Raw genomic sequence first — 26,133 nt, 5'->3', positions numbered from 1 at the left:
TTTTTTAGTGCGCCCGATGGGCGCCCGATCGGCCAAATTATACCGCCCGAACGCTTGACCGACCGAGCGCGCCTTCTACAGTCCGAAAAATTGCATCTGTTTCTGGGCTTTTTCTGTCACGGGTTGCATCCTTAGGCCATAAGACGTATTGTTTGAAGTCTTAGGCACTATATATGATCAGTTATAACGTATAATCTGATAGAAAATCATCTGATAACATATACATCAGATTTCTGCAAAATATCTCCCTCACTTTCTCAAAAAAAAAGTTGAAACTTATTTTCGTTCGCTGAAGTTCGTGATATTTGTAGTGCTGCTATATCACGATCGTTAGTCATTGTATCTTAGAGACGATTGCCGCCAACGTTGAGCACTGTTAACGAGCAATTTCGTCTTGCGGATAGAGAGATTCTCTCGCCTCGACTAGTTGCTGTTTTTGTTGCTGTTGTTGTACAAGTTTTTTCAGAATTCGGAGTACAACCTATTAACAATCGCAAGACGAAATTTTTTTGTATTTCTCGGATTCTGAAGATGTCTACGGTTTCATTCACTCCGCTCGCTTCCGCCCCTGCACATGGAGAAAAGCCGCCAAAGTTTTCTGGTGCCGACTTCAAACGTTGGCAGCAGAAAATGCTCTTCTACCTTACCACATTGAATCCGTCTAGATTCTTGAAGGAGGATCCCCCTATCGTCGTTGAAGGCGATTCTGACACTCAAAGGAGGACCGCTGTTGATGCATGGAACCATAGTTATTTTCTGTGCAGAAACTACATATTGAATGGCCTTGATGACACTCTCTATAGTGTCTATTCCTCTGTCAAGACGACCAAGGAACTCTGGGATTCCTTGGAAAAAAAATACAAAACTGAAGACGCAGGAATAAAGAAGTTCGTGGTTGGCAAATTTTTGGACTTCAAGATGGTAGACTCAAACACTGTGATGAGTCAAGTGCAAGAGATACAAATCATCTTGCATGACTTATTGGTCGAAGGGATAGAAATCAATGTGTAACGACCCACTGTATCAAGACGGGTCTTTTCAGCGTGCTTTTGTCCTCACTCACACGCACCCTGAGAAAATTCCCAAGGGGTCACCCATCCTATAATTTCTTCAAGTTAAGCACGCTTAACTTTGGAGTTCTTATGTGATGAGCTTCCGAAAAGAAGATGCACCTTCTTGATATGAATAGTACATATGAAATCTTTTATGCCCTCCTCAACCATGTAGTCCCATACCTACACAGTCTCAGAATCCCTCTCATTCCGGCACGGGATCGGTTCATTCATGTCTCCCTCCGCCTAGAAGCCTACCAGGAGCCGCTCATTGTCCGTGCAACCTCTTGGCACCGGCAATCACTCCCTGCCTCTTAACAAACCGAGCTGATATGAATGAATGCGAAGCACCGGTATCGATCAAAAGATAAGCAGAAAAACCGCACAAACTAAAAGTACCTGCAATCATGTTCTCACTGTCTGCCTAAGCCTGCTCCTGGTTCAGCGCAAACACCTGCCCCTGAGCACGCGGGCGCGATGACTGTCCTCTCGAAGAAGACTGAGAATGATGTCGCTGCGATGGCTGCGACTGCTGACGCTGCTGCGGCGAAGGCTGCTACTGATACTGCGATGGCTGATAGATAGTGGTCTGAGAACCACCAACACTCCCCGAACCACTCACTGTATCGGCCAAAGTGGGACAATCTCTCTTCATGTGACCCTCCTGGCCGCACTGAAATAAACACCAGTGATATGAGGACACGGTCCTGGGTGATGCTTCCGTTTGCACTGACGACAACGTCGTGAATCACCAAAACGATGAACACCACCAGATCCGGAAGAAGAATAAGAAGTACCACCCTGTCTCTTAAAAGACTGGGCCCTTGGACCCAAAGAGCTAGATGGTCTGGATGCAGAAGATCCGAAAGTCCTGTTCCTCTGCAGACTGTCCTCTGCCTGGTGACAATTGTTCACCAAATTCTCGAAGTTCCTCTCTCTGCCCACGGCAACCAACTGATGAATGTCAGGGTTAAGGCCATGAAGAAATAGATCGTGCATCGTCTCTGAGCTACTAGAAATATGGGGACTGAAAGAAAGAAGCTCAAAGAATTTCTGCTGGTACTCATCAATGGTCATAGTACCCTGTCGCAAACTCAGCAACTCGCTCGCCTTCATCTGACGCAAAGCTGGAGGAAAGTAATGCTTCTCGAAGGAAGACTTAAACTCATCCCAAGTAGCGGTATCCCTGGCGGCAATAAACGGAGTAGAAGTAGCTCTCCACCACCTCTTCGCATTTCCCTCTAGAACAAAAGCTAAAGTCTCCATCTTCTGGGCTTCAGTACACTAATACTCCCGAAAACAACTCTCCATACGCTCCAACCAGTCTTCAGCAACTGCAGGAGCCTCGCCACCCACCAATGGCTTAGGAGCCATCTGAAGAAAATGGTTCATACTAAAACGCCTATGATCCTCATGATGATGTCTATGGTGATGTCTCCTTGGTGGATTACCCCAACGACCACCGCTAGCCTGACTCTCGCAATCATCATCTGCCATCTGTCAATAACAACAGACAACTCTTAAAATTCGCTTTACTAATTCCCAGTTGCAATGCGCTCTGATACCAATAAATGTAGCAACCCTACCCGGATCCACTATCTAATCAGAGTGATTAGCGCAAGCAACAACAATTAAAGCGTTAAATAGCGGATAATTCCAAAGTACAACAAATCCAATCGGCAGAATACAACCGATGATAGAAACAGTGTATAATTATTTATACAACCAAATCGAAATTAGGGTATCAGAATCCCTAACAAACTACCTCTGCAAGGTAGCAACCTCTACCCTGCTGAGAACCACCGGGACCGTCCAGCCTCAGACCTGACTCGCCACAAGGTGTCCCAAAACACGAAACATAAAAGGCGTGAGCGACTACGCTCAATACGGAAGCAATGATATAAATACAAATATGAGCATGCACATGACTTTAAAAATCAGGGTTAAATCACTTTACTCATGGCGCCTGGAATACACAGTACCGGGCAAGAGAGCGACTCCGCGTGGTACTCGTATATTCCCAAGACACGAATCCTCAGGAAGAATCGCCTCGACTGATGGAAACTGTCATGACTCACATCATACCCGATGCAGTTTCCGTAAAAACATATGCATGTGCTAAAAACATTAAAGCATAGCCAATACAGCACATACATCATGCACCATACACATATGTATAAATATCATGCCGGCTATCTCGGTCAGTACTTACGTACCTCTAACACTGCAGGTCAACTCCTAGCACACCCATCTAGGTCCAAAGCCTACAAGTCTGCTCTACTGCGTCTACATATGCAAAAGTCCATGCATCACTATAAACGCTCTAAAAGCCTTAACTAAACTATTTCATACTCCTAAATATTTTTAGGAAGCCAAATTATACCTTCGTCCGTCGTCAGCCCGCTGGTGTAGAATCGCCTCAAAACTTAGGCACACCTCCGCTACGACGCCGGGATCGCTAGGAAACTTCCGGATTCCCAATAGGATGCCTAGAACTCCGTAGATCTAAGTAAGAAGGTTCGAAAACCAGAGGAAAGGAGGGGAAATCGGTGCACAGAATGAAGGCTCGGACCACTTATTTATAGACGGCGATCGGAACGTCCGATCCCTCATCGGAACGTCCGATCGCGAACGGAGCGTCCGATCGTGACATCGGAACGTCCGATGTCACCTCACGTGCGTAAGCAGTGACGTCATCTTGCTGACGTCGGTGATGACGCCAGCCCTAGCCAGAACGGAACGTCCGATCCTCCAACGGAACGTCCGATCCCGATCGGAGCTTCCGATCTGTGCTTCGGAGCTTCCGATCCACTTCGGATAATTTTAGGCAAAATTTAGTAATTAATTTCCTTAATTACCTTGATTAATTGCGGGTCACTATACAATGAATCATTCCAAGTCGCGTCTATCATTGAGAAGTTGCCTCCGTTGTGGAAAGACTTCAAAAACTACCTTAAGCACAAACGTAAGGAGTTGAAACTTGAAGATCTGATTGTGAGACTTCGGATCGAGGAGGACAACAGAAATACCGAGGCCAAGTCACATAAAAAGATGATGGAAACCGAGGCCAAAGAAAATCTGGCGGAATCTAGTACAAGTCAAAAATAGGAAGCGCCTCCATGATGGAAAACAAAAGGGGGAAGCGAAGAAATTTCAGGGAAGTTGCTACAACTGTGGCAAACCGAATCATATGGCAAAGGATTGCCGCCTTTCAAAGAAAACCAACACAAATCAGAAACCAAAGCAAGTAAACATGGTTGAACAAATGTATGTACCTTTAGAAATTTTTGATATTGATTTAAGTGTCGTTATTTTTGAGACCAACATGGTGGATGATCCAAGAGGATGGTGGATCGATACCGGCTCTACGAGCCACGTTTGTGCCGATAAAGATATGTATTCCACATATGACACCGTTTGGGATCGAAAGTTGTTCATGGGAAACTCTGCAACGTCTGAAGTTGTTGGAGTGGGAAACGTGGTGTTGAAAATGACCTCGGGCAAAGAGGTAACGCTCAAGAATGTGCTGCATGTTCCAGAGATTAGAAAAAACTTGGTTTCTGGTTCACTCTTGAGCAAGGCTGATTTTAGAATGGTTTTTGAATCTGATAAATTTGTATTAACCAAATCTGGTGTATTTGTTGGCAAATGGTACCAAGATAATGGTCTCTTTAAATTGAATGTAATGAATGTTATCCGTCCTGAGGCGAAGAATAAAGTTATTGGTTCTGCTTACTTGATTGAAAGTTATGAATTATGGAATGAACGATTAGGACATGTTAACTTTAACACGTTGCAACGACTTGCAAATTTAAATGTAATATCTACGTTTAAAAGAAATCCACAAAACAAGTGTGAGATTTGTGTTGAAGCGAAAATGGTTAAAGCTCCATTTCATAATGTCACAAGAAGTACTGCGCCACTTGAATTAATACATACTGATGTATGTGATTTAAAAATGGAACAAACACAAGATAGAAATAAGTACTTTATAACATTCATTGATGATTGCACCAGATTTTGTTATGTATATTTATTGAATAGCAAAGAAGAGGCAATCGATGCTTTCAAGAAATATAAGACTGAGATTGAAAATCAACAAAGTTTAAAGATTAAATTGATTCGAAGTGATCGAGGTGGAGAGTATGTGGCTCCTTTTGAAGAATTTTGCTCAACTTCGGGCATCATTCATCAAACGACAGCCCCTTACTCACCTCAATCCAATGGCGTTGCAGAACGCAAAAATTGAACATTAAAAGAAATGATGAACGCGTTGTTAATAAATTCTGTCTTACCTCAAAATATATGGGGTGAAGCGATTCTCTCAGCAACTCACATTCTAAACAAGATTCCAATCAAAGGAAAAGATGAAACATCGTATGAACAGTGGAAAGGTCGTAAACCTTCTTACCAATATCTCAAAGTGTGGGGGTGTTTGGCTAAAGTAGAAGTACCTAAGCCAAAACAAATAAAAATTGGGCCTAAAATGGTTGACTGCATATTTATTGGTTATGCATACAATAGTTGTGCATATCGATTCTTAGTGCATAAGTCAACAATTTCTGATGTAAATGAAGGCACAATCATGGAATTAAGGAATGCTATATTCTTTGAAAAATATATTTCCTTGTAAAGAAAGGAAAAAAATAAGTTCAAACAAGAGAACTTATGAAAATACAATTGAAAGTCCACAAACCAAAGAAGAACCAAGACGCAACAAGCGTGCACGAGTTGAAAAGTCGTTTGGTCCTGATTTTCTAACATACATGTTAGATAATGAACCAAGAACTCTTCAAGAGGCTTTATCAAATCCTGAGGCTCTTTTTTGGAGGAAGTCATACAAAATGAAATAGATTTCATCATGCATAATCATATGTGGAAGCTGGTTGATCTCCCTCCGGGGTGTAAACCTTTGGGATCCAAGTGAATTCTTAAAAGAAAATACAAAGAAGATGGATCTATAGATAAATATAAAGCTCGACTAGTGGTTCAAGGTTTTAGACAAAAGGAGGGATATGATTTCTTAGATACCTACTCTCCGGTTTCTAGAATAACATCCATTCGTGTTCTCATAGCTATTGCAGCATTGCATGATCTTGAGATACATCAAATGAATGTTAAAACAGCGTTTTTTTAATGGAGAGTTGGAAGAAGAAATATATATATATAACAAGCAGAAGGGTTTATTGTACCCAGAAAAGAAGGAAAGATGTGTAAACTTGTCAAGTCATTGTATGGACTTAAACAAGCACCTAAACAGTGTCATCAAAAGTTTGACACTGTTATGTTGTCAAATGGTTTCACAATAAATGAATATGACAAATGTGTCTATATTAAAGGTACTACAAATGCATATGTAATTGTTTGCCTTTATGTAGATGACATGTTAATCATGTGAAGCAACCATGAATTGATTGTGAAAACCAAGAAAATGTTGAGACAACATTTTGACATGAAGGATTTGGGATTTTGTGATATTATTCTAGGGATTAAAGTCTGTAGAATTCCTGCTGGAATTATTTTATCACAAACTCATTATGTAGAAAATGTTCTTGAACGATTTAATGTCACAAATCATCCTCCGGCTAGAACACCTATGGAATTGGGTATACATTTAGCCAAAAATAGAGGAGAACATGCTTCACAAGTGAAATATGCAAGGGTGATATGAAGTTTAATGTACTTAACTAACTGTACCCATCCTGATCTTGCATATATTGTAAACAAACTGAGTCGATTCACAAGTAATCCAAGTGAGGATCATTGGAAAGCATTAATGAGAGTGTTTGGATATTTGAAATACACTTCGAGTTATAGAATAGTGTATACAAAATATCCTGCGGTCCTAGAATGATATGGTGATGCAAATTGGATTTCTGACACGAAAGACTCCAAGTCTACAAGTGGATACGTGTTCACAATCGGTGGAGGAGCGGTGTCATGGAGATCTTCTAAACAAACTTGTATAGCTCGGTCGACTATGGAGTCCGAGTTCATTGCTCTAGATAAAGCTGGAGAAGAAGCCGAGTGGCTTCAAAATTTTCTAGAAGATATTCCTTGTTGAAATAAACCGGTGTCTTCCATTACTATTCATTGTGACAGCCAGTCAGCAATAGGAAGAGCACAAAGTAGTATGTACAATGGTAAATATCGACATATTTGTCGGAGACACAATACCGTAAGACAGTTGATCTCGAATGGGGTTATTTCGGTTGACTATGTGAAGTCAAAGGAAAACCTTGCGGATCCGCTTACAAAAAGTATAAATAGAGATCAAATGTACAAACTACTTGGAGGAATGAGTTTAAAATCCACAAATTAAAATATTTATAGCGGTAACCCAATCTTGAGAATTGGAGATCCCAAAACCTTGGTTCAATGGGACAACTAAGTTAGAAATATTAGTTTGAGTGCTTGGAATTGTTACTTGCTCATTCCTGAAATATCCAAGTATAAATGACTTGCAAAATGTGGTGAGGTTAAGTTTTTTTTTAATGATTCATATACCTATGAGGTAAAGTAACACAGGATACTCTTGATAGAAGATCACCTATATAAGTGCAAAGTATTGGCCGCTTTGATTGCAACACTTATGAATCTAAGATACGGTCCAGGGCCGAAATGAACACAACGTGAGAACAAAATATGTTAGAGTATTGTTATGTAAGTACTATTGACTTGGTTTACATAAACGGTTGACTAGTTCAAGACATCGCGTCACTATGCAACTAGTAAATCCGATAGTATTTTACTAAGATAGGTTCAAGGCCACAAGCTACCTATCCTGATGTACCAATAGCTCAAAATGACTTTCTAGTGAGAATGCTAATATACGTGAAATTAATTCATGTGGGGGATTGTTGGAAAAAAATGTTGAATGAATTGTTGGAATAAAATGGCATAAAATGGGCTTGAATTACTTGTCCAAAAGGCTCGTATACTTGTCCAAAAAGCTTGTCCCAATTGATGCAAAAATTTGAATTTGATGAAATAAATTGGAGGGAAATTTGTCCCACATTGAAACATGTTCAATGTATTGTTCACCTTATATAATCCAACTTTGGATTATGGGATTGGGATCTTAGGGCACCAGATGTTTTGTAAAGAGGCAAGACGTTAATCGATGCAACAAACACACACGCGCGCATGGCCGGCCGGCTCGGCGAGACGAGGTCTTATGATCAATTATTTTTTTTGGATAAAATTTGGTTAAAAATAATATTTATTATTATTTTTTTTAGTGCGCCCGATCGGTAAAAAATTACCGACCGAGCGCAGCCCTTACCTTGCGAGACGGTGGGCTTCATAAAATTTGGGCGCCCGACCGGCCAAATTATACCGACCGAGCGCACCTTTGTTTTCGAGGCAGTGAGTTTGGCCAAAGTAGGGCGCTCGGGCGGTTAAATTTGACTCATCGAGCGCGCCTTCTACAGTCCGAAAAGTTGCTTCTGTTTTTGGGCTTTTTCTGTCACGGGTTGCATCCTTAGGTCATAAGACGTATTGTTTGAAGTCTTAGGCTATATATATGATCAGTTATAACGTATAATCTGATAGAAAATCATTTGATAACGTATACATCAGATTTCTGCAAAATCTCTCCCTCACTTTCTCAAAAGAAAAGTTGAAACTTATTTTCGTTCGCTGAAGTTCGTGATATTTGTAGTGCTGCTATATCACGATCGTTAGTCGTTGTATCTTAGAGACGATTTTCGCCAATGTTGAGCACTGTTAACGGACACTTTTGTCTTGCGGATAGAGAGATTCTCTCGCCTCGACTAGTTGTTATTTTTGTTGTTGTTGTTGTACAAGTTTTTTCAGAATTTGAAGTACATCCTATTAACATAATGATCATCAATTTATAATTTAATAAATCTAGTTATTGCAATTCTTTCTTTTTTCTTTGTACTTCTAGATTCAATTTTTCTTTTTCTTTTTTGTCATAATTCACAATAAAAATATAATAGAACAAATACAAAAAATAATTTAAATAATAACAAAGATTGATTGTTGATATGAGATTTAATATAAACACAATATAAACGAATTCTAGATCGTAATAAAATATTAAACATTGATTTTATTTATTGTCAAATTTCAAGAAAGAATCAATACAATAATTTCATATAATAAACAAAATTTCAAATTCTTGCTACTAAAAATAATGACATAAACAATTGTACTGAAGCTAAGTAAACATAAATAATTGATTTTTGTTACAAAAAATTCTAACAAAACAAATACAAATTATAATTTTAATACTAAAATATGTAAAAAAATAAAATCCCGAAGATCAAGGTCCAAAAATCAAATAAAAACACCAACCGCGACATACAAACATACAAGAAAAATCAAATTCAATAAAAACGACATGATAATTGACCCACTTTGAGTAATCTTACTCACTTAAAAGAAGAAATTTAACGAAAAAAGAGTTTTGTATCCTAAAATAGAGAGTTTTTTTTTTAGCAAATAAAAGAAATGACCAAAATCACAAAAATTAGCAACTTTTCATATTTTCTACAAAATATTTAAAAGCACATGACTTATAAAAAATTTTAAATAGAAAAAATAAATTATACATATATAGTTTTGTTTTTTTTTAATTTGAGGCCCCACCCTAGAAGGGATCCTAGGCAGCTACCTAGGTGGCCTCCCCCTAGGGCCGGCACTGCTTGATATGTGTCTCGATCGAAATTACACATTATTTTCAGCAGGATGCCACCATTTGAATCATGTCCAACCTAATTTTGCTAGTACATATAGAAGTATTTCGAAAACATACTTGAGAAGTGGCATGTTGCGAAGTTCGTAAAATGACTGTCAAAAAGACAAATTGAAAGGTCGCTTATTGTATTATTAAAGTATCATCGCTTTAATTAACTATCAATTAATTGATAAAATTTAAAATAAAATTACGATTATACGCTAACCTAATTAATAATAAAAACAAAATTATTAAACAAATTAATCATTTTATGCAACCTTATTTTTTCTTTAAATATTTTCTTATTTATCAAAATAATATTAACTTTGTGATCTTTATTATTTTTTATTTACGACAATATCACAAATGTAAAATTATAAAATTGATGTTTTTGTTACGTTTATGTAACTATTTACAATTTATTTTTGTATTTTTTTAATTTTACAATTTATTCATAATTTTTTGATTTTCTTGAAAAAAACGGACTTTATAAACATGCGATATGCGTGCACGAGAATACTAGTGATATATATATGTTAGATCCAAATCTTAATATTTCAATAATTTCAACAAAAAGGGGAAAAAAACAAAACAAAAAAAAAACGGATAGTTGAAGCATATGCGGGAGTGAAAAATACACCCCTATAATAATCTCTAAAATGGATAGGCAAATATATACACAACTAAAAACGACACCCCTATTTCCCAGAGAAAAAAAAAACCGACAGCCCTACATTTAATACACGATGAAAGAAACATAATGGTGGAATAAACTGCGAAGCAAAGGAGCAAAAGACGATGATAAAGTAGGCTACGCACGAGGACAAACATCAACTCAAAGCACAGAATCGTATCCAGAAATTGTATCACAATTAGCAATTCGTTATGGACATGATAATCTACGCAGAGGTATGATGCTCGGTCTATCGAGAAGCGTTTTAGCTGTGTCCTAAGATTCACTAGGATCATGAACTAGATAGAACCCCATCAAATGTCATTGGTATCCTTGGCAGTTGTTATCTTAATGACCAAAAAGTGCAGCAATTACCCAAAATCACTCACAAATGCAAATCCTTCGATAAATCAGATGTTAGTTCCTCAGCTTGGTTGCGATGGGAAACCCGCATTCTTTTCGCAGCATGAAATTCACATGCTTCTGAACCAGATTCACCATCGAAATTATCAGTTAATGATATAGGTACATCAAGTGTAGGAGAACATGCCTGAACAGTGGAGTTCACAACTCGGCACGGGTAGACACGCTCTGCAGCATCCAATGTGCCACCAGAAGCAAGGGGAGGGCAACAAGGCAAGATTTCGAGAGATGATGTCCCATCACCTTGTATCTGATTTGTTTCTTCAGGAAATTGTGGCAAACTCTTCAAAAGTAAGGAACTTTCATTTTGGTCACCGATCCCTACTAGACCACAAAACTCTGATGTACCAACCAATTCTCCAGACACTGAGGTAATGCGAACAGTTGAGCAATCAATATTTTCGGATAATATACATTTCGGCCCAGCTAGTTCATCATAAGATCCAACAGCTTCAAGAGATTGACATGTTTCATCAGCATCTACGTCCGATACATCATCCGAGTTACCGCTTGATGGTGCAGGGGACAGGCCAGCATCCTCTAGCATAGCTTCACAATCAGACTCTAATCTAAATTCTCTAGGAGAGTAAGGAAAGACGGTTGCTCCTGGGACCAATCCATCTACATGCTGAAAGGAGGGTTCCCCTAATCTAGTATGCACCAAATGTTCGCCAACTTCCCTCTCTTCCTGTTGAAAATCATAAATGATCATGAGAAGAAGTTCAGTGTTTGAATGCAACTGACCTAAGAGAGACGGTTACCAACACAAAATATCACTATGCAAGCTCTCATTCGGTATTTCAAATGCAGCACAGAGTAGAGATTGATCCCCAAGATCGCGCAACATTGAAGTTTGGGATAAACAATTCTTAATCTCAAAGAGAACATTTCTCCTTTTCTGAAAATGGTTATGAACCTCATTAATTAGTAAAACATAAAAAACCAAGTAATAACTGAAAAAAAACTTTAGAATGACAGTTTGGACCTATTGTCAAGAATTAATCTCAAATTTCCAAATGCATAAACAAATAAGGGACTCCTCTAGCAGCCTTCTATTCATAAACTTCTCGTCTCAAAGTAAATTAGAGTAGCACCCACAAACACATGTATCAACATGCGCAAATATGTATATCTATGCATTTCTTGGTAGCAGTGCTCATTAAACGGCCTAAACCGAAAAGACAGACTGGACCACAAATTTAGGTTTATTCGGTTCGGTGTAAACGGTTCTTCGATCGATTTTCGGTTTTGATTTTTGATACTTTTGGTTTTTCGATTCGGTTTTCAGTTTTAAAGTTAAAACCGGAAAAGCCAAACAGACCATTTAACATATAATATATTAAAATAGTTAAAAGATTTATATATAACATGTTAAAACGGTAATATCTATCCATTCAATAGGCCATAAACTTTAATACAAAATATAAATGAATGTTTTTTTAATCATTTTATTGTATTTAATTATGTTATTAGATTTTATTATATTTGTTTGAAATCACTAGTTTTAAGTAATCATCAAATCTTTGATATTTTAGAGATCTTAAAAGAATATTCAAAGTTTTATTAATAAATTATTACAGGGCATGCGACAATATCTATTGATCAATTTATTATATAAACCATGTAAACCAAACTGAACTTACTAAGCCGCGATCCTGGAAGACCAAACTGAACCCAAATAAAGTGGTTGGTTTTTGGATAAACCATTGCACACCTCTATTTCTCGGTAGACGATGCACAGACCACCAAATTTCAAATGGCATTCATGCTTATTCTAAGGTTAAGAATAACAAAGCTAAGCACCTGATCATACTGATGGTATCTTAAAGTACCTTGGTCTGAGAAAGAGGTCTGCTCAACTCATCATCAATAGACTCTATCTGCTCAAAAGCACGAGAATCCACACCATTAAATGACCCAGACACATATCCTGGCTCAAACAAATTCTTCAAACTCAATCCTGAATTTCTGGTGCATTGGATATTGTTAATTTGTGTAGCTGGTAGTAAAGTCATCTCAATTCCATGCCGAATTTCATTGTAATTAGCGGTCGTTGGAGCATTAGGTGAATGATTTGTGTCACTTTCACTTGATGAAGAACATTCTTCAGAATAAGTCTCAAGGAGCTCATGAATCAATCTCTCGATGCAAGCCCGTTTCATGGATGCTTCACCAGGTGGAAACCAATCTGCTTGGAGCTGGAAAACAGACACTAGGTCAGTTTGGCTCGAATTTTAATGTGTTTGTTCCTTGCCGCAAAGGAACATCTGAAAAAGATAAGAAATTTTAAACATGAAGTCAGGCATTTCGAGATATCGGCGCAGGGGGGCTAACTTCAGACAAAGCAGATTGAAAATTAAATTACTCAAAAACTCTATCCTTATTTTAATTCAAATTTATGCTCCTGTCCATCAACTGGATGATATCAAGTATATAATTATTTGTACTTCATAAGAAAGCGCATACTTGTATCTGTACTATATACGCTATCTCTTGATATTCTTACCACAGCCCAAACATAATTTCCAAGGATTTACCATGTCAATATTAATCCATCTAGAATCTTGTCAATTTGCAGTGTAATTGAAGAACCAAAAAATGATGTTTGATCTCCATTTCCTTTAAAACAGAGTGGACAGACAACATACGGGATTTCGCAAAATATAAAGAAAATAGGACGACACTCGGTTCAGGATAAGTCTCATAAACAATGCTCAAAGAGTCAAAGAAATATAGTAATGCTTTGTCTTTGGCCGTAAATATAATCAAGCTTTGTTTGACTTTGAAAAACGGATGATAGAACTTCAAGGCTTAAGGGACAATGTAACCAATAACCTTCCGCAGCTTTCAACAATAAAACCCTCCTTGCAAATAGTCACCAACAATGTCCGTGCACAGTTAAAAACCCAAAACGTGCACAAAAATTAATTGGAAGTAGAAGATAAGTGAAAAATAAATTACAACACCCACAATTTAAGGTAAATATAACATAAACATGTCAGAATAATCTTTTTGTCTTCTTGGTCAAGTTATAATCATCAGATACCCTGAAATATTTATATACTTTGTACGAAACATGCTGCGTGAACAAAGAAATGAAAGAAAAAACTTAAATATCAGCCAAGAGGTCATGGGTCTAAGTAGAATACTAGGCTTTGAATGTCTTGCTGGTTGCAATGCCATAGAAGTTTAATTGGCCAATCAGAGGAAGGATTTTACTACTTGAATATACAATGCAACAAGATAAGACGATTTGTGATTTGAATCAGGAGTTAGGACAAAGCATTATACTTACGAAGTTGGAAGATGGCGTTATCTTGTACACATTGAAGTTCGTAGGGGCTTCATCCAGAAAAAGCTCCACATAGTGAAGCAAGAAAAGGCCACAATCATATAAATTTGGCTGTTGAGGTAGCTACAGAGTCCCAAAAAAAAACAAAATAAAGATCAAATTATTATTATTTTTTTTTAAAGGATATGAGATTATGTTAATAAAAAAATTTAATTACAAAATGCGGACCAGATATCCACGTTTGATAAAGTAAAAACCGGAATCATATTAACATGACATTAGACTTCAATTCCTATATAAATCTGAAAAAGCAAATAGTTTAAACTCCACATTCTTCAAGATCTAGCATGGAATCTAAAATTTTATATTGTCCCAGCAATCTTCAAGCAAATCTTCTATATTGTCAAAAATCCTCTTATTCCTCTCTAACAAAACTGACCAACAGATAGAATGAACTACCACAACCCAGAAAATTCTATAACCGATAATATATGGAGGCACATGCCATCAGTTTCATACTAGCAGATTATTAAATCAATGGCAAAAATTTAGTCAAATGCGTTGACTATAATATGTCAAATAAAAGATAGATAATAGTTCAGTACAAAGTAGAATCGAACTCTGAACAAGTTAATGCTAGTTGAACATAAATCACTGCTAAAATAAATTTGCTGAGCCTAAGCTCAAACAGCATCAAAATTTAAAATAATTGGTGCAACTAAAGAAATAAATTACAAAGAGAGTTTCTATTTTTCTTTTCAAATTTTTCACAGAGAACAAAAGTACAAGAATAAAAATGTGAGAATCACATAAATGTGAAACTATTAGAAATAAATTAAAACTAAAATAGTTACAAGAACACAAGTCGCATAAATAGTATAACACTCTTAGTTTGGCGCGTTGAATAAAACAATGATGGCAGCAATTATTTTTTAAATATTAACTGATGGAGTTCACTTAACTCCAGCATATATATTATTAGACAAAAATAACAAGTGCAATTAAAATGAGAATTGTACTTGAACAGAATTTGGTCAACATACCCTTTCTATGTTGACAAATTGTTAAAAAATTCAGCTGATTTATCAACACAAAGGTGGTTTTTGTGTTTAAAGTTCCCAGAGTACCCTATCGAGCATTAATACAAAACAGTAATACAATTGCGAGATTTTTTTTTTACTTTTGACTTTTTGTTGATTTGATATGCAATAATTAGAACCAAATATTTGTTATTTCCAAAAACGAGGATATAAAAATGATGACAGTCAAGGGTATTAGGACTAAATAATTCCTTTTGTATCTCTTTTGAGCATATTAGTTTTAATTCAGTACTTATTTCAACCACATGTTTGGAGGAAAGGGTGGCCTATCTAAAAGAGCAGAAGCTTACTAGATATTTTGTGAACTCTCACACACACAATGTATTCATGTAGATTTAGAAAGGTACCTCAAGAGAGACAAACTTTAAATTTCTGAATTTTGAATACAGATCTTCACATGTCTCTTTCTGCCTTTCTTTCCACTCCTCCCACAAGTAACTGTCGTGCCACGATATATATTGAAAAATAAAAATTACAGATTTCAAGAGTGTACGAAATGGCGTAAGAACAGAAAGAATAGAAAATTCGAATAAAAGTAAAACTGTAAAAGTTAAAGGTGTTGAACCAAACTGTAATCTACAAAAAAATATTTAGTAAATGAGCAATTGAATTATCTAATTAATTCTAATTTATTGCAGGCATCTGGACAATAAACTATCATTGCCAAGGTATTGGCCTTCACAAGGCAATATCTATTGTCACCAAATTCCACCTTATGCTAAATTGAATTTACATATAAATACAGAGCAAGTAAAATCTCAAACAAGTAAAGCACAGCCTAGTGGAAGCAATTTTATCCTTTGCATGCCACAAGTCCTTGCATTCTCAGTGTACCATCTCCGATAACTGAAAGAGAAGATACCTCTGCATAAGATCTTTGAGGCCAATATGAGTTCCTCTGAATGAATCCATATGCAATATACAGGGTAGTCTAGTCAACTTGTCATCAACATCTAAAATTAACCAAGGAAAAATGTCAAAGCACAGAAAAATCTTATTTTGAAGATAGCTGTCAGTGGCTCAGTGCGAAACTACTTGCCTGTATCCTTTATAACTTCACCAAAATAACAAACCACTATAAGGCTCCAGTGGTAACTGTCATACAAATAAATTGTAAACCACTATTTTCCATATCCTGATACCAGAAGTTAGAACTCGAGATATCAAGCAAAAAGTTTGGTAATGGAGTTGCTGCTTTCTTACTTGTAGTTGACGGGAATAAATATGAAGTCCTTTTCCAGCAAGTTCACTTTTCTCGTCCATTTACGAACTCGCTGGAAAGCTGCCTTGCCGTCAAAAGCACTGGATGGATCTTTATCCATGTCAGCAAGCTTCCTAAAGAAGAAACTGTTGAAAAAATGGAACTTAACCCTCTCCTCTCCATTTTGTCTATTCTTCAAGTATCTGTCATGAGGTTAAACTTCAATCAACTCAAATGAAGGAGAAAATGAGTAAATGAAAACAGCAGCTAGCTTTTAAAAAAAGAAACTGAGAAGTGAGAACCTAACAATATTTAAGAATTATTCTGCACTAGACCAATTTTTTTTTTTTTTTGATAAGAGCACTAGACCAACTTTATTTCTTTAAACTGCCAACAAAAAAGGATTTGTCTTCACCCGAGTCAATCCTCAGCCAATAGTCCGCAGGAATAAAATCATGAAACAAACCACCATATCAAGTTAAACTCTTACTTCACCGTTTTCTCTTATTTACCAATTAACCACTATCAGCTGAGGATAACCAGTGCAGTCCTTTACCGTTAATTTCATTCCCTTTCGCAAAGTAAGCAATTAGCAACAAATAGCTAGTTTTGATGTGAATTGTACAACACAAAATATGAGAAAAATATGTAGAACTTACTTGATATAAAAGTCTATGATTGTATCATTCACAAAAGTATTTGGTTGCAGTAGATCTATGTCTCTCTTACTTATAGAAACAGCATCTGGATCACCTTTTGGATAAATCACTTCATCAAAAGGCTTATCAAAACTGCACATTTGAATAAACTAAGTTCAGATAATGATAACAGGCAAGAAGAATATATACATCTTCATGTAGTATTTTTTTGGCTCTACCAGTAGAATACAATACAAAACTCTTTTTTGTCATTTTATGTAGAGGGAAAGTGAGGATGTTTAAACTGAAGTCAAAAGATAATAGCAATAATAGACCTTATATATAAAATGAGAAGTAGTTATCATGCTCTCAGCTCCTACACACTTTGCCCCATTTTGTAAGTTATATCTTTTGACATAATGATGTTGTGCAACACCAACCCCCGAAAGTGGAAATAATTCTGGTTTGAACTACAACATTAATATTGACTGATGTCAATGACTATGTTAACGAGCTCTTTCCGTACATCTGAAATGCTTCCAGAGACACGTTGTTAGGAAACTAATAGATTGGGCTTAAATAATTTAGATGATGAAATTGTAATGGGCTCCAATAGGTTGGGCCTAGGGATTACTGAGGAGTGGGGAAGAAGTTAAGCATTCAGCATATTTTTCATCTGGAAACTGACTAGCTTAGCTAGGGAGCTACAGAGGCTTTACTCTGGGATTTTCTTCTGTTTGGATTCATATTTGTATGCATTTCTTTGTTTTGTTTCTTATATTCAAATATGAGAATAGAGGATCATAACACACATGGTACAAGTGGGAAATCAATATGACATTAAACAGTGGAAGTGTACCGATCAAACTAATCACAGCGATTCAGTGAAGGATCAGGGATTAAAACAGATTACCAAGCACACAATAATAGACAAGGAAAAAAATGAAAACATCAAGGAGCATTGTCACTCACTTGGGGAAATAGCTTCTTGTGAACATTGCTTCCCAGTTAGGTAAAGTTGAGCACTCCTCTATTCCAATGCTTCATATGAAAACAAGTGAAAACACACTAACACCATCAGAACCACGACAAAGCTAACAAATTTAATTTACTTACATATTTAAAAGCTTGTGAAGAAGTACATGTAAAGGGTATGGTAAATTGGTAATAGGATAATAGCCTTTGGATTTCTTATCAATACAAAAGGACAATACAAATTGAAATAAAAAATGGTAGACAGTCAAACAAACTACAACCACCGACGTCCTATGCAGTATTAGAAAAATTGGGTTAGATGCCAGCCTCGTTCAAATTTAACAGATCCAATTCCAATAAAGCAATATGGAAAAAACTCAAGTGGCCAACGCAATACTATAACAACGCACACGTCCATGAAAACTAATGCTAACAGAGATGCTAGAGAAATTTTAAAAAGCGAAGCAAAGACTGAACTAACGAGGACGCAAACTCCTGGTAAGAATAACTGCTCGAGACGTATGTAAGCTATGCATAAGCGTGCTACATAATAACATTGTACGAAACACTAAGAAACCTACTATGCAAAAATGATTTTTCAGTGGCGTAGAAAGTAGAAAAAAATAAGGATGTAATCAAAGAGAATGGGTTATGCCTTATTTGCTTCAATTTTCAGGAGAAATTTTCAACTGCTTTCCACTCTAAAATGGGAAGTTTGTTTGTCTACATTTTTTTAAAAAAAACCAATAAACTAAAAGGATTCATCACATTTTTTTCATATTTTCGTTCCCAACTCATAAATCCAAACTATTCTATCTTCATTTCAAAAGTTTTCTTCAAACAAATTCCAATGACCAATTCCTGAATGCTTTATGTACTTTATCATTCATATCAAATAAGCAATCATCAAAATAATCCTAAAATGATAACATAATAGAATGAACCACACAAACCATAAATATTTTAAACTCACCAGAACTTAATCTCAAGCCAAATGAAAGTTCAACCACAACCAAGCAAAACATAAAAATCAGGCCGACAACCATCCCCCAGGGAAAAAAACATCCTCTGCAGTTAACCCAGAATGCCTACAAAGCATGCTACTAAACGGGGAAATATGGAATCGTGACATTTTGATATCAGACTACATGCACTACCACTATTAACCTATGGAAATCAAGACATGATAAGATCCACCATTGACTCCTCAAAAATTGGCATAGGTTTTTAGGGCCCAAAACTCCCCTAAACTTTTTCTTTTTTTGACAAGAAACGATATTATATTAGATACAATTATGATTAATGGCGGTGTTTTTCTTTTAAAAAAAACCTTGAACATTTTAAAAAGACATGCACACACTGACATATAAATATACAATAAAATTTAGTAAATCAACTCCAAAACACTATAAAATGTAACACAAAAAAATATATCTGGTTGCATGGCAACTGTGGCATCCTTAAGAGAACAATAAGCGTGTCTGAAGACTCACTCAAGCAAACTATTCCATAGTGCCTTATATTTTACATCAAGAGATGCAATCGCTTCCTTCTTTTCATACCAATCAGAATCAACAGCTGTAAACTTCAAATCATGAATTCCTGAAACTGTACATACAGCATCACATGAATGAAAACAGTTCAGGTAGCAACATAAAGCTAAAGGGATCACAAGGGGGAAGAAAGAGAAAATCTGTTCAAACAAGAATTCTTAATATCAGTCAAGGTTGGTTTTTCATAAACAGACATGAACCAGGCCTTTCAACCAAAATTAGAGGGGAAAAAAATTCAAAACTTCACAGGTTAATATAATCAAAGTTAAGTAGAAGATCATCCTGTTCGAGACAAATCACTGATCTAAAAGCCCGGCGCCTAGGCGCTAGACGATTGTCCACCGCCCTGATTTTTAGACAGTTGATGTCTATGGGTGCTATTTCATTAATCGGCCTCCTAGACCGCCTATTTGCCGCTTAGGCGGCTCAAAATCCGCCTAAATGGCCGCTTAGATTAATATATAATATATATTTTTAGTCTTTTAAATTTTAAACTTTTAAAAAAAAATTATTTGACAGATTTTTCGATCAATTTGAATCAGATGACGATGATGAATATACAATGAATTTTGAGTTTGAGTTCGATAAAGAGAAATTATTAGAGAAATTTTTAGATGAACTTGGAAGAATTAAATATTTAGGCTAAAAAGAAAAAACCGTCTCGGGCGAAGTAGATATTTAGGCTAAAAACCATTTAGACGAATTAGATATTTAGGCTAAAAAGAAAAAACCGTCTAGGTCCCACCTAGACGCCCGCCTAAACGTCTAGGCGCTAGGCGGTGGGTGACCGCCCACCTATAGCTTTTTAGAATATTGAGACAAAGAATGTCATAAGAACAAAGTTTAGTATAATGAATTAAAGTAAACAAACAAAGCTCTGAGGGGGAAAACATAAGCAGATAAGTTCCAAAACAAATTTTTTTTTTTATCTATAAGCAGTATCTCAAACAATTTTGAAATCAATGGATATAAATTTACCTTCTCAGGAGCACAAATACTTTGCATTTGTATAGGAATTTAGTAATAGCAAATCAACACAATAAATCAACTCAATCAGATGATAAAACATGGTCTTGATAGGCAACACACATAAAGCAAGCACACGTAACCAACCTGAAGCATCGCGATCTGCCTCATCATGAGTTATGCTTTTTGAGATAAAAGATATACTAATGATCCCGGTCTCAAGCTGAAAAGGTCATAAATGCCGATGTCGAATTTTAACTTTGCTCAATATCATACAGGAAAAACATACAGAATGAACTACAGCACATCTTAACTAACCCGAGCACTCCACTGAGACTCTATTTTGACAATATCATCCATTTCCAACTGAATATGAAAACTTTCCTTGGTTCCATAAGAGGTTTTACTTTTAACTTCAACAGAACTTCTTGAAAATCTCACAACAGAATCTGGATAGTGTACACCACGGTGATACATATAATCTGTGATGAAAATTATTCCTCCCCTGTCATCACCCTGCAAATAAGAAAAGATAACTCACCTATGGAGCAAGATAATGTGGATGGCTTAGTTATTTAATTGATGCCAAGCTTAAATCAGTTAGCCAACAAGTAATGTAATGAAATCTATAAAGCAGCCTTAAGGAAATGTCACAACAGAATCTCGATAGTGTGAACCACTGTAATTTATATAATCAGTGTTTAAAACGACCTTGATTTCGGCCTGCCAATAAGAAAAGATAACTCAAGTATGGAGCAAGACAATGTGGATGACTTAGCAATTTAATTCACATCAAGCTTAAATCAGTCGGCTAAAATAAGCAATGTCAGGGGATTTATAAAGTATGTCCTTAGAGAAATGTCATCACAGCAGAATCCATGCACAAGTTATATCGCTTCAATGCCAATTCAGCGGGGCCTCATTTCTGAATCTGAACAGTAAAAGTTTCGGAAACATATATGTTTGTCATCACCATATTTGATCGACTTTCTGTTGCTGGCCTCAAATTTCCCCTCAAGTGAAAAATTGCAAGAGAGTGGTAGATTGTATAAGAATAAGATGCTAAGTAATCTAGCTTCAAATATCTTAGTAATCTTATCCATTTCCAATAACAAAGATGTTTTACAATTTTCAGTCTTGAAAAAGTAGAGGAGGTTCCATCAGTTTTCTGACTAAGAAATTGTCTTTATCAATGTGTTATTGTTTTACATATATGCTTTAAAAGCTCAGAAAAGAAAGTCACTAGAGAAGAGCTTCAAAGTCAAAAATTCTAATCTAACAGTCCAAATGTGTCAAAATCTTGGAATTACCAAATGTTTTATCATCTTGTCACTTGATACTAAATCTATTAAATGAATGATTAACTAGTTACTGCTCTAAATGGGAAATTGAAAAATGGGAAGACTTTACCAAATCCCAGCCGCTGAAGCAGTCATCAGGCGATGGTCCATCAGAAGAACCTGGTAATATGTAACAAATGCAGTAAGAAAATGGGATTGCAAAACACCCAGAGTTAAACTATACTCCATCATCAATAAAGCAAACAAACAAACAAAAGAAGAAAACAAAGAAAAGGCTCAAATAACACAAGAAAAAAAATGTAGCAGATGAAAATCCCTCACTCTTGTTTTCATCAGCGTCTGAAGCCATGCGAACAGACTCATCCTGCATGCATTTCAAAAGAGAACGATCCACTGTCAGGAGCACTCGTTCTTTCATGGAAACAATTTAAAAGAAATCAAAATAAAAAGTACATCAAATGAAGACTCTGAAAAGGGAAATTTTGACTGGTCCTTCACGCAAGCAGGGGCTACAGGAATTAGGCTACATTCCACAAGAGGACAGATACTTTCAGGCTCATGAATATCAGATTTAAGTTCTGACGCTTGTTCGTGGGCTTCAAAATTATTATGCAAATCAGTGCTTGATCCAGGCATCTTTTCCTCATCAAGATTTTCAATCTCCGGAGGACTAAATGAGCCAGCAGCTACACAATTGCGATCAACGTCGGCAGCATCTACATCCTCACACAACGCAGTGTCAATCTCCTTTGTATGAATTTCAGCTCCCCGGGGAACTATAACAATAAAAGAAATCATTTTCATGCAATTTTAAAAGAGAAAGGAAATGCTGTGAAAAGACAAAACTTGATTTAAACTTCCATGAATGATTTGAAAAGGCTCCAACATGAACTGAATCTTAGAGATAACACCATAAGTTGCTTAGATGCCTGGTTTAACATACATTTTCATTTTTCTACTCCACCACCAGTCAGCTCTACTGTTGATTAGTAAGTGAAAGATAAGATATATAAAATATTCACAAGCAAAGGCCTTTGCCCGAAGATCTTTTTGGTGAAATAAATACAAAATTATGCTTTCTCTTCATCAAGTACACAGGCGATTCAACACATATATAGTTGGTGTTTTTATTCGGGTAAGATAATTAGGTATTTTGTGTGTAATTTTTCATGCTTTCATAGTGTAATTTCTTTATTTGGTAACTTTACTAATGAGTTTCAAACTTGAAAATGTTCAGAAAGTGTATATGGTCACACAATCTCCAGTTACTAATGTACATGTTTCAGAGCCTTCATGTTTTTAATCTAGATTCAGAAATAGATCTAAATTCATGGCATAAGAACTAACAGTTTAAGATGATGGAACGATTTGGGCCACTGTTCTCATGATAACAATTTTAAAATATATTTGGTTTACACAGTTCCCAGGTGCCTGTGTACAATTTCAGAGGTTCATATTTATCATCCAGATTCAGTGTACTTGAGTTGCATCTTCTGTCACTAGCAAAACCAGTTTGTCGGAAACGGAATCATTTTGTGTACTGTTATCATGTTGGAATACTATTGGAGGCAGATAAATGCTATTCCGTGCATTTTTTGCATGAAACTAGAAAACCAACTTCAAATTGCAAGCCAGATAGGCAACAAAATCTAGATAAGAACATAGCAATAAGAAACACATACTTCCATTGATTATTTTCTTTACTTTTTTCCAAAAAAAAAAAAAAAAAAAACACACACACACACAATATATTAATCTTGGAATATTAGTTTACAAAAGTGTAGCACTAATTGACAACTACTGGGCGAACGAGAGTTATGCAAGATTTCTCTGTCATGTTCCAAATTTTCAGAGATCTGTTTCTGTAGTGAACATATGCCTAGGCAGTCTTACCAGGTCTTCGCGAGCACGCCAAAATTAACCAAATACGAGGATGCCCCAGAATGTGGAAAGTACTAACATGGGGTAATTACTGTTGGCTATGAATTTGGTCCACATGCCCACTAATTTAAGTTAGCGTCTGAGTTAACCTTCCCTAATCCAGTAATCTCCATCTTTATCCCAATTTTTCATAATTTTCTATCTATATTTACCAGCACCTTTGAACAATAACCGCTTCAATTTTGATACTGTAATTAATGCATTGAGAACGCATTGCCAGCACTCAAACAATTGTTTCACAAATCACTTAGAGCTTTGCTTAAACAATAGAAATGAAGGTCCGGTAATCCGATTTCCGAATACTGCATCCAGAATTACTAACCAATTTCATTACACATATTCTCAGCTCACAGAAGAAACACTCCAAAAAATTCCCCATAAAAAACTCAAAACAAAACCAGACATTACTACTTACCAGAATCGAGAAAAGAATACTCGTGATCAAGAGCATTGGACTTTCTAAATTTGCTAGCAAAACTTCTGGCAGTCATCTCAGTCAGCTCATCTTCTTCTCTGAACTCGAAAACGTCTAAGGATTTGCACGAAGCCTTCATCCTTCTTCTTCGAGTGACTCCAGATTAACGTGTCAAACGTAGAGATGAAGAATAGTATGAAGACTGACACGTAAATCGATCGGACTAGGGCTTCAACACTGCCAATTACTGCGAATTTTTTTGCGGGTTTGGATTATTAGGGTTCAGACAATAAATAAAATCCCGAACATTTGGGGGTTCGGGCGGGTTCGGCGATCGTTCTGGAGCCAGTTTTTGTAGAAAACTATTGACTACGGTACTTAGCGCGTGCACACCACACGACTTACAGCGCGTTTCTGGACCGAAACGATTTTTAACAAGTCAAATTTACAGCTCACTTTGGCCCCGTTTGGATTTGGTAGACATTTTTTAAAAAAAACACTTTTTTAAACTATAATTTTTGGCTTTTGAAAAAGCTCTAATTTTGACTCAAAAAAGTGCTTTTTTGGCCTAGCTTTTGAAACCAAACGGGCCCTTTTTATAGGGTGAATTGGTGTTCAGTCCCTAAATCCAAAAGCAAATTAAAAATCAGTCCTTTGTCAGAAAAAATTTTGCACTCCCTAGACCCACATTATTTTTTTCGGATAAAATTAAGTACAAAACATTGAAAATATGGTACAAATACAAGATATTTGAGCACTAATTGTTCAAGATCGAGTACAAAAAATACAATTTTGAGTATAAAATCTAAACATCTTTATTAATGTGAACTTGCAACATGTGTTTGAGTACTCAAAAATCATATATTTGTACCAGATCTAACACATTGGGTACTCAAAAATCACATATGCGTACTATATTTTCAATGTTTTGTATCGATTTTCATCCAAATAAGATAAATGTGTTATTAATGTCAATATTTTTTAGTACTCGGAAATCATATATTTATACTAGATCTAACACATTTGATACTCAAATATCATGTATTTGTACCATATTTTTCATGTTTTGTACCAAATTTCATCCGAAACAAAACATGTGGGCCCAGGGAGTTTAAACAAAGTTTTTTTCTGACAGGGACTGATTACCAATTTAAGTTTAGATTTGGGGACTGAATTATAAATTACCGCTTTATATATTAGCCACTTTGTTGCACGCATTGCGTGCTAAATAGTTCATTTTTATAATAAAATTATATTTTAATTAAAACAGCCAAATAAAATTATTTTATTATATATTAAATACAAAAATTGGTGAGAAAATAAAAAAATAGGAAAAAAATAAGAAAAAAAGAAATCATAATTAAGGAAAAAAATGAGATAGTGGAAGAAAGCGGTTGTGTGTTTTTTTTAATTTATGTATTATTTTAATGGGCACAACAAGAGATCACTAAAGGCCTGTTACATAATATATAAGAATAGATATATATATATATACTTGATCACATGAACAACCACCATGAGCAACTACGTGAGCAAGAGCTTACGTGACAATCACTCATTGGATGTCCAAGGTGCCATGTCAGTTGTTGCTCACGTAGTTGGAGGAAATTGCATATATCACCCCTGTGAAATCGCGTGTTTGTTGATTACCCCTATGAAATTTTTTTGAGCTAAAAGCCCCTATTGATTCTAAATCTGTAGCATACACTCCCTTCTGGCTAAAAAATGATTAAAATGCCTTTAATCTTATAATACAATTTAATATTAAAATATATTTCCTGTATGACAAATATTATGATAAAATAATTATATATAATTTTCATAGTTATTTAAATAAAATTTGATTAATTTACTCAATTAAATATAGAATTATAAAACAAAATTAATTTAATTATTTAT

The 26,133-nt window shown here is 35.9% G+C and overlaps 1 protein-coding gene across 1 annotated transcript; it reads right to left on the bottom strand.

The window, feature by feature from the left end:
* Positions 1–10,350: 10,350 nt before the first annotated feature.
* Positions 10,351–24,560, bottom strand: LOC140881018 (probable ubiquitin-like-specific protease 2B). Its single transcript, XM_073285968.1, has 16 exons — positions 24,235–24,560; positions 22,332–22,654; positions 22,200–22,242; positions 21,988–22,037; positions 20,896–21,093; positions 20,725–20,800; positions 19,552–19,666; positions 18,056–18,124; positions 17,105–17,236; positions 16,448–16,648; positions 16,284–16,339; positions 16,107–16,197; positions 15,592–15,682; positions 14,148–14,267; positions 12,685–13,050; positions 10,351–11,540 (listed from the first exon to the last, which is right to left on the bottom strand). The coding sequence occupies exons 1-16, from the start codon at positions 24,371–24,373 to the stop codon at positions 10,815–10,817; spliced, it is 2,796 nt and encodes a 931-aa protein (XP_073142069.1). The 5' UTR covers positions 24,374–24,560; the 3' UTR covers positions 10,351–10,814.
* Between the last annotated feature and the right edge of the window lie 1,573 nt (positions 24,561–26,133).

The sequence above is a fragment of the Henckelia pumila genome, chromosome 1 (assembly GCF_033568475.1).
Source record: "Henckelia pumila isolate YLH828 chromosome 1, ASM3356847v2, whole genome shotgun sequence".
Classification (NCBI taxonomy): domain Eukaryota; kingdom Viridiplantae; phylum Streptophyta; class Magnoliopsida; order Lamiales; family Gesneriaceae; genus Henckelia; species Henckelia pumila.
The sequence above is the reverse complement of the archived record's forward strand: the minus strand, read 5'-3'. Positions and strand labels throughout refer to the sequence as shown.

Excerpts from the sequence above, each read along its gene's own strand:
- LOC140881018 (XM_073285968.1), bottom strand. The coding sequence starts at position 24,373 with ATGAAGGCTTCGTGCAAATCCTTAGACGTTTTCGAGTTCAGAGAAGAA. Across the intron at positions 16,649-17,104 it reads ATCATAGACTTTTATATCAA|ATACTTGAAGAATAGACAAA; the intron begins GTAAGTTCTACA and ends ACCTCATGACAG. Across the intron at positions 11,541-12,684 it reads GACCTCTTTCTCAGACCAAG|GAAGAGAGGGAAGTTGGCGA; the intron begins GTACTTTAAGAT and ends GATTTTCAACAG.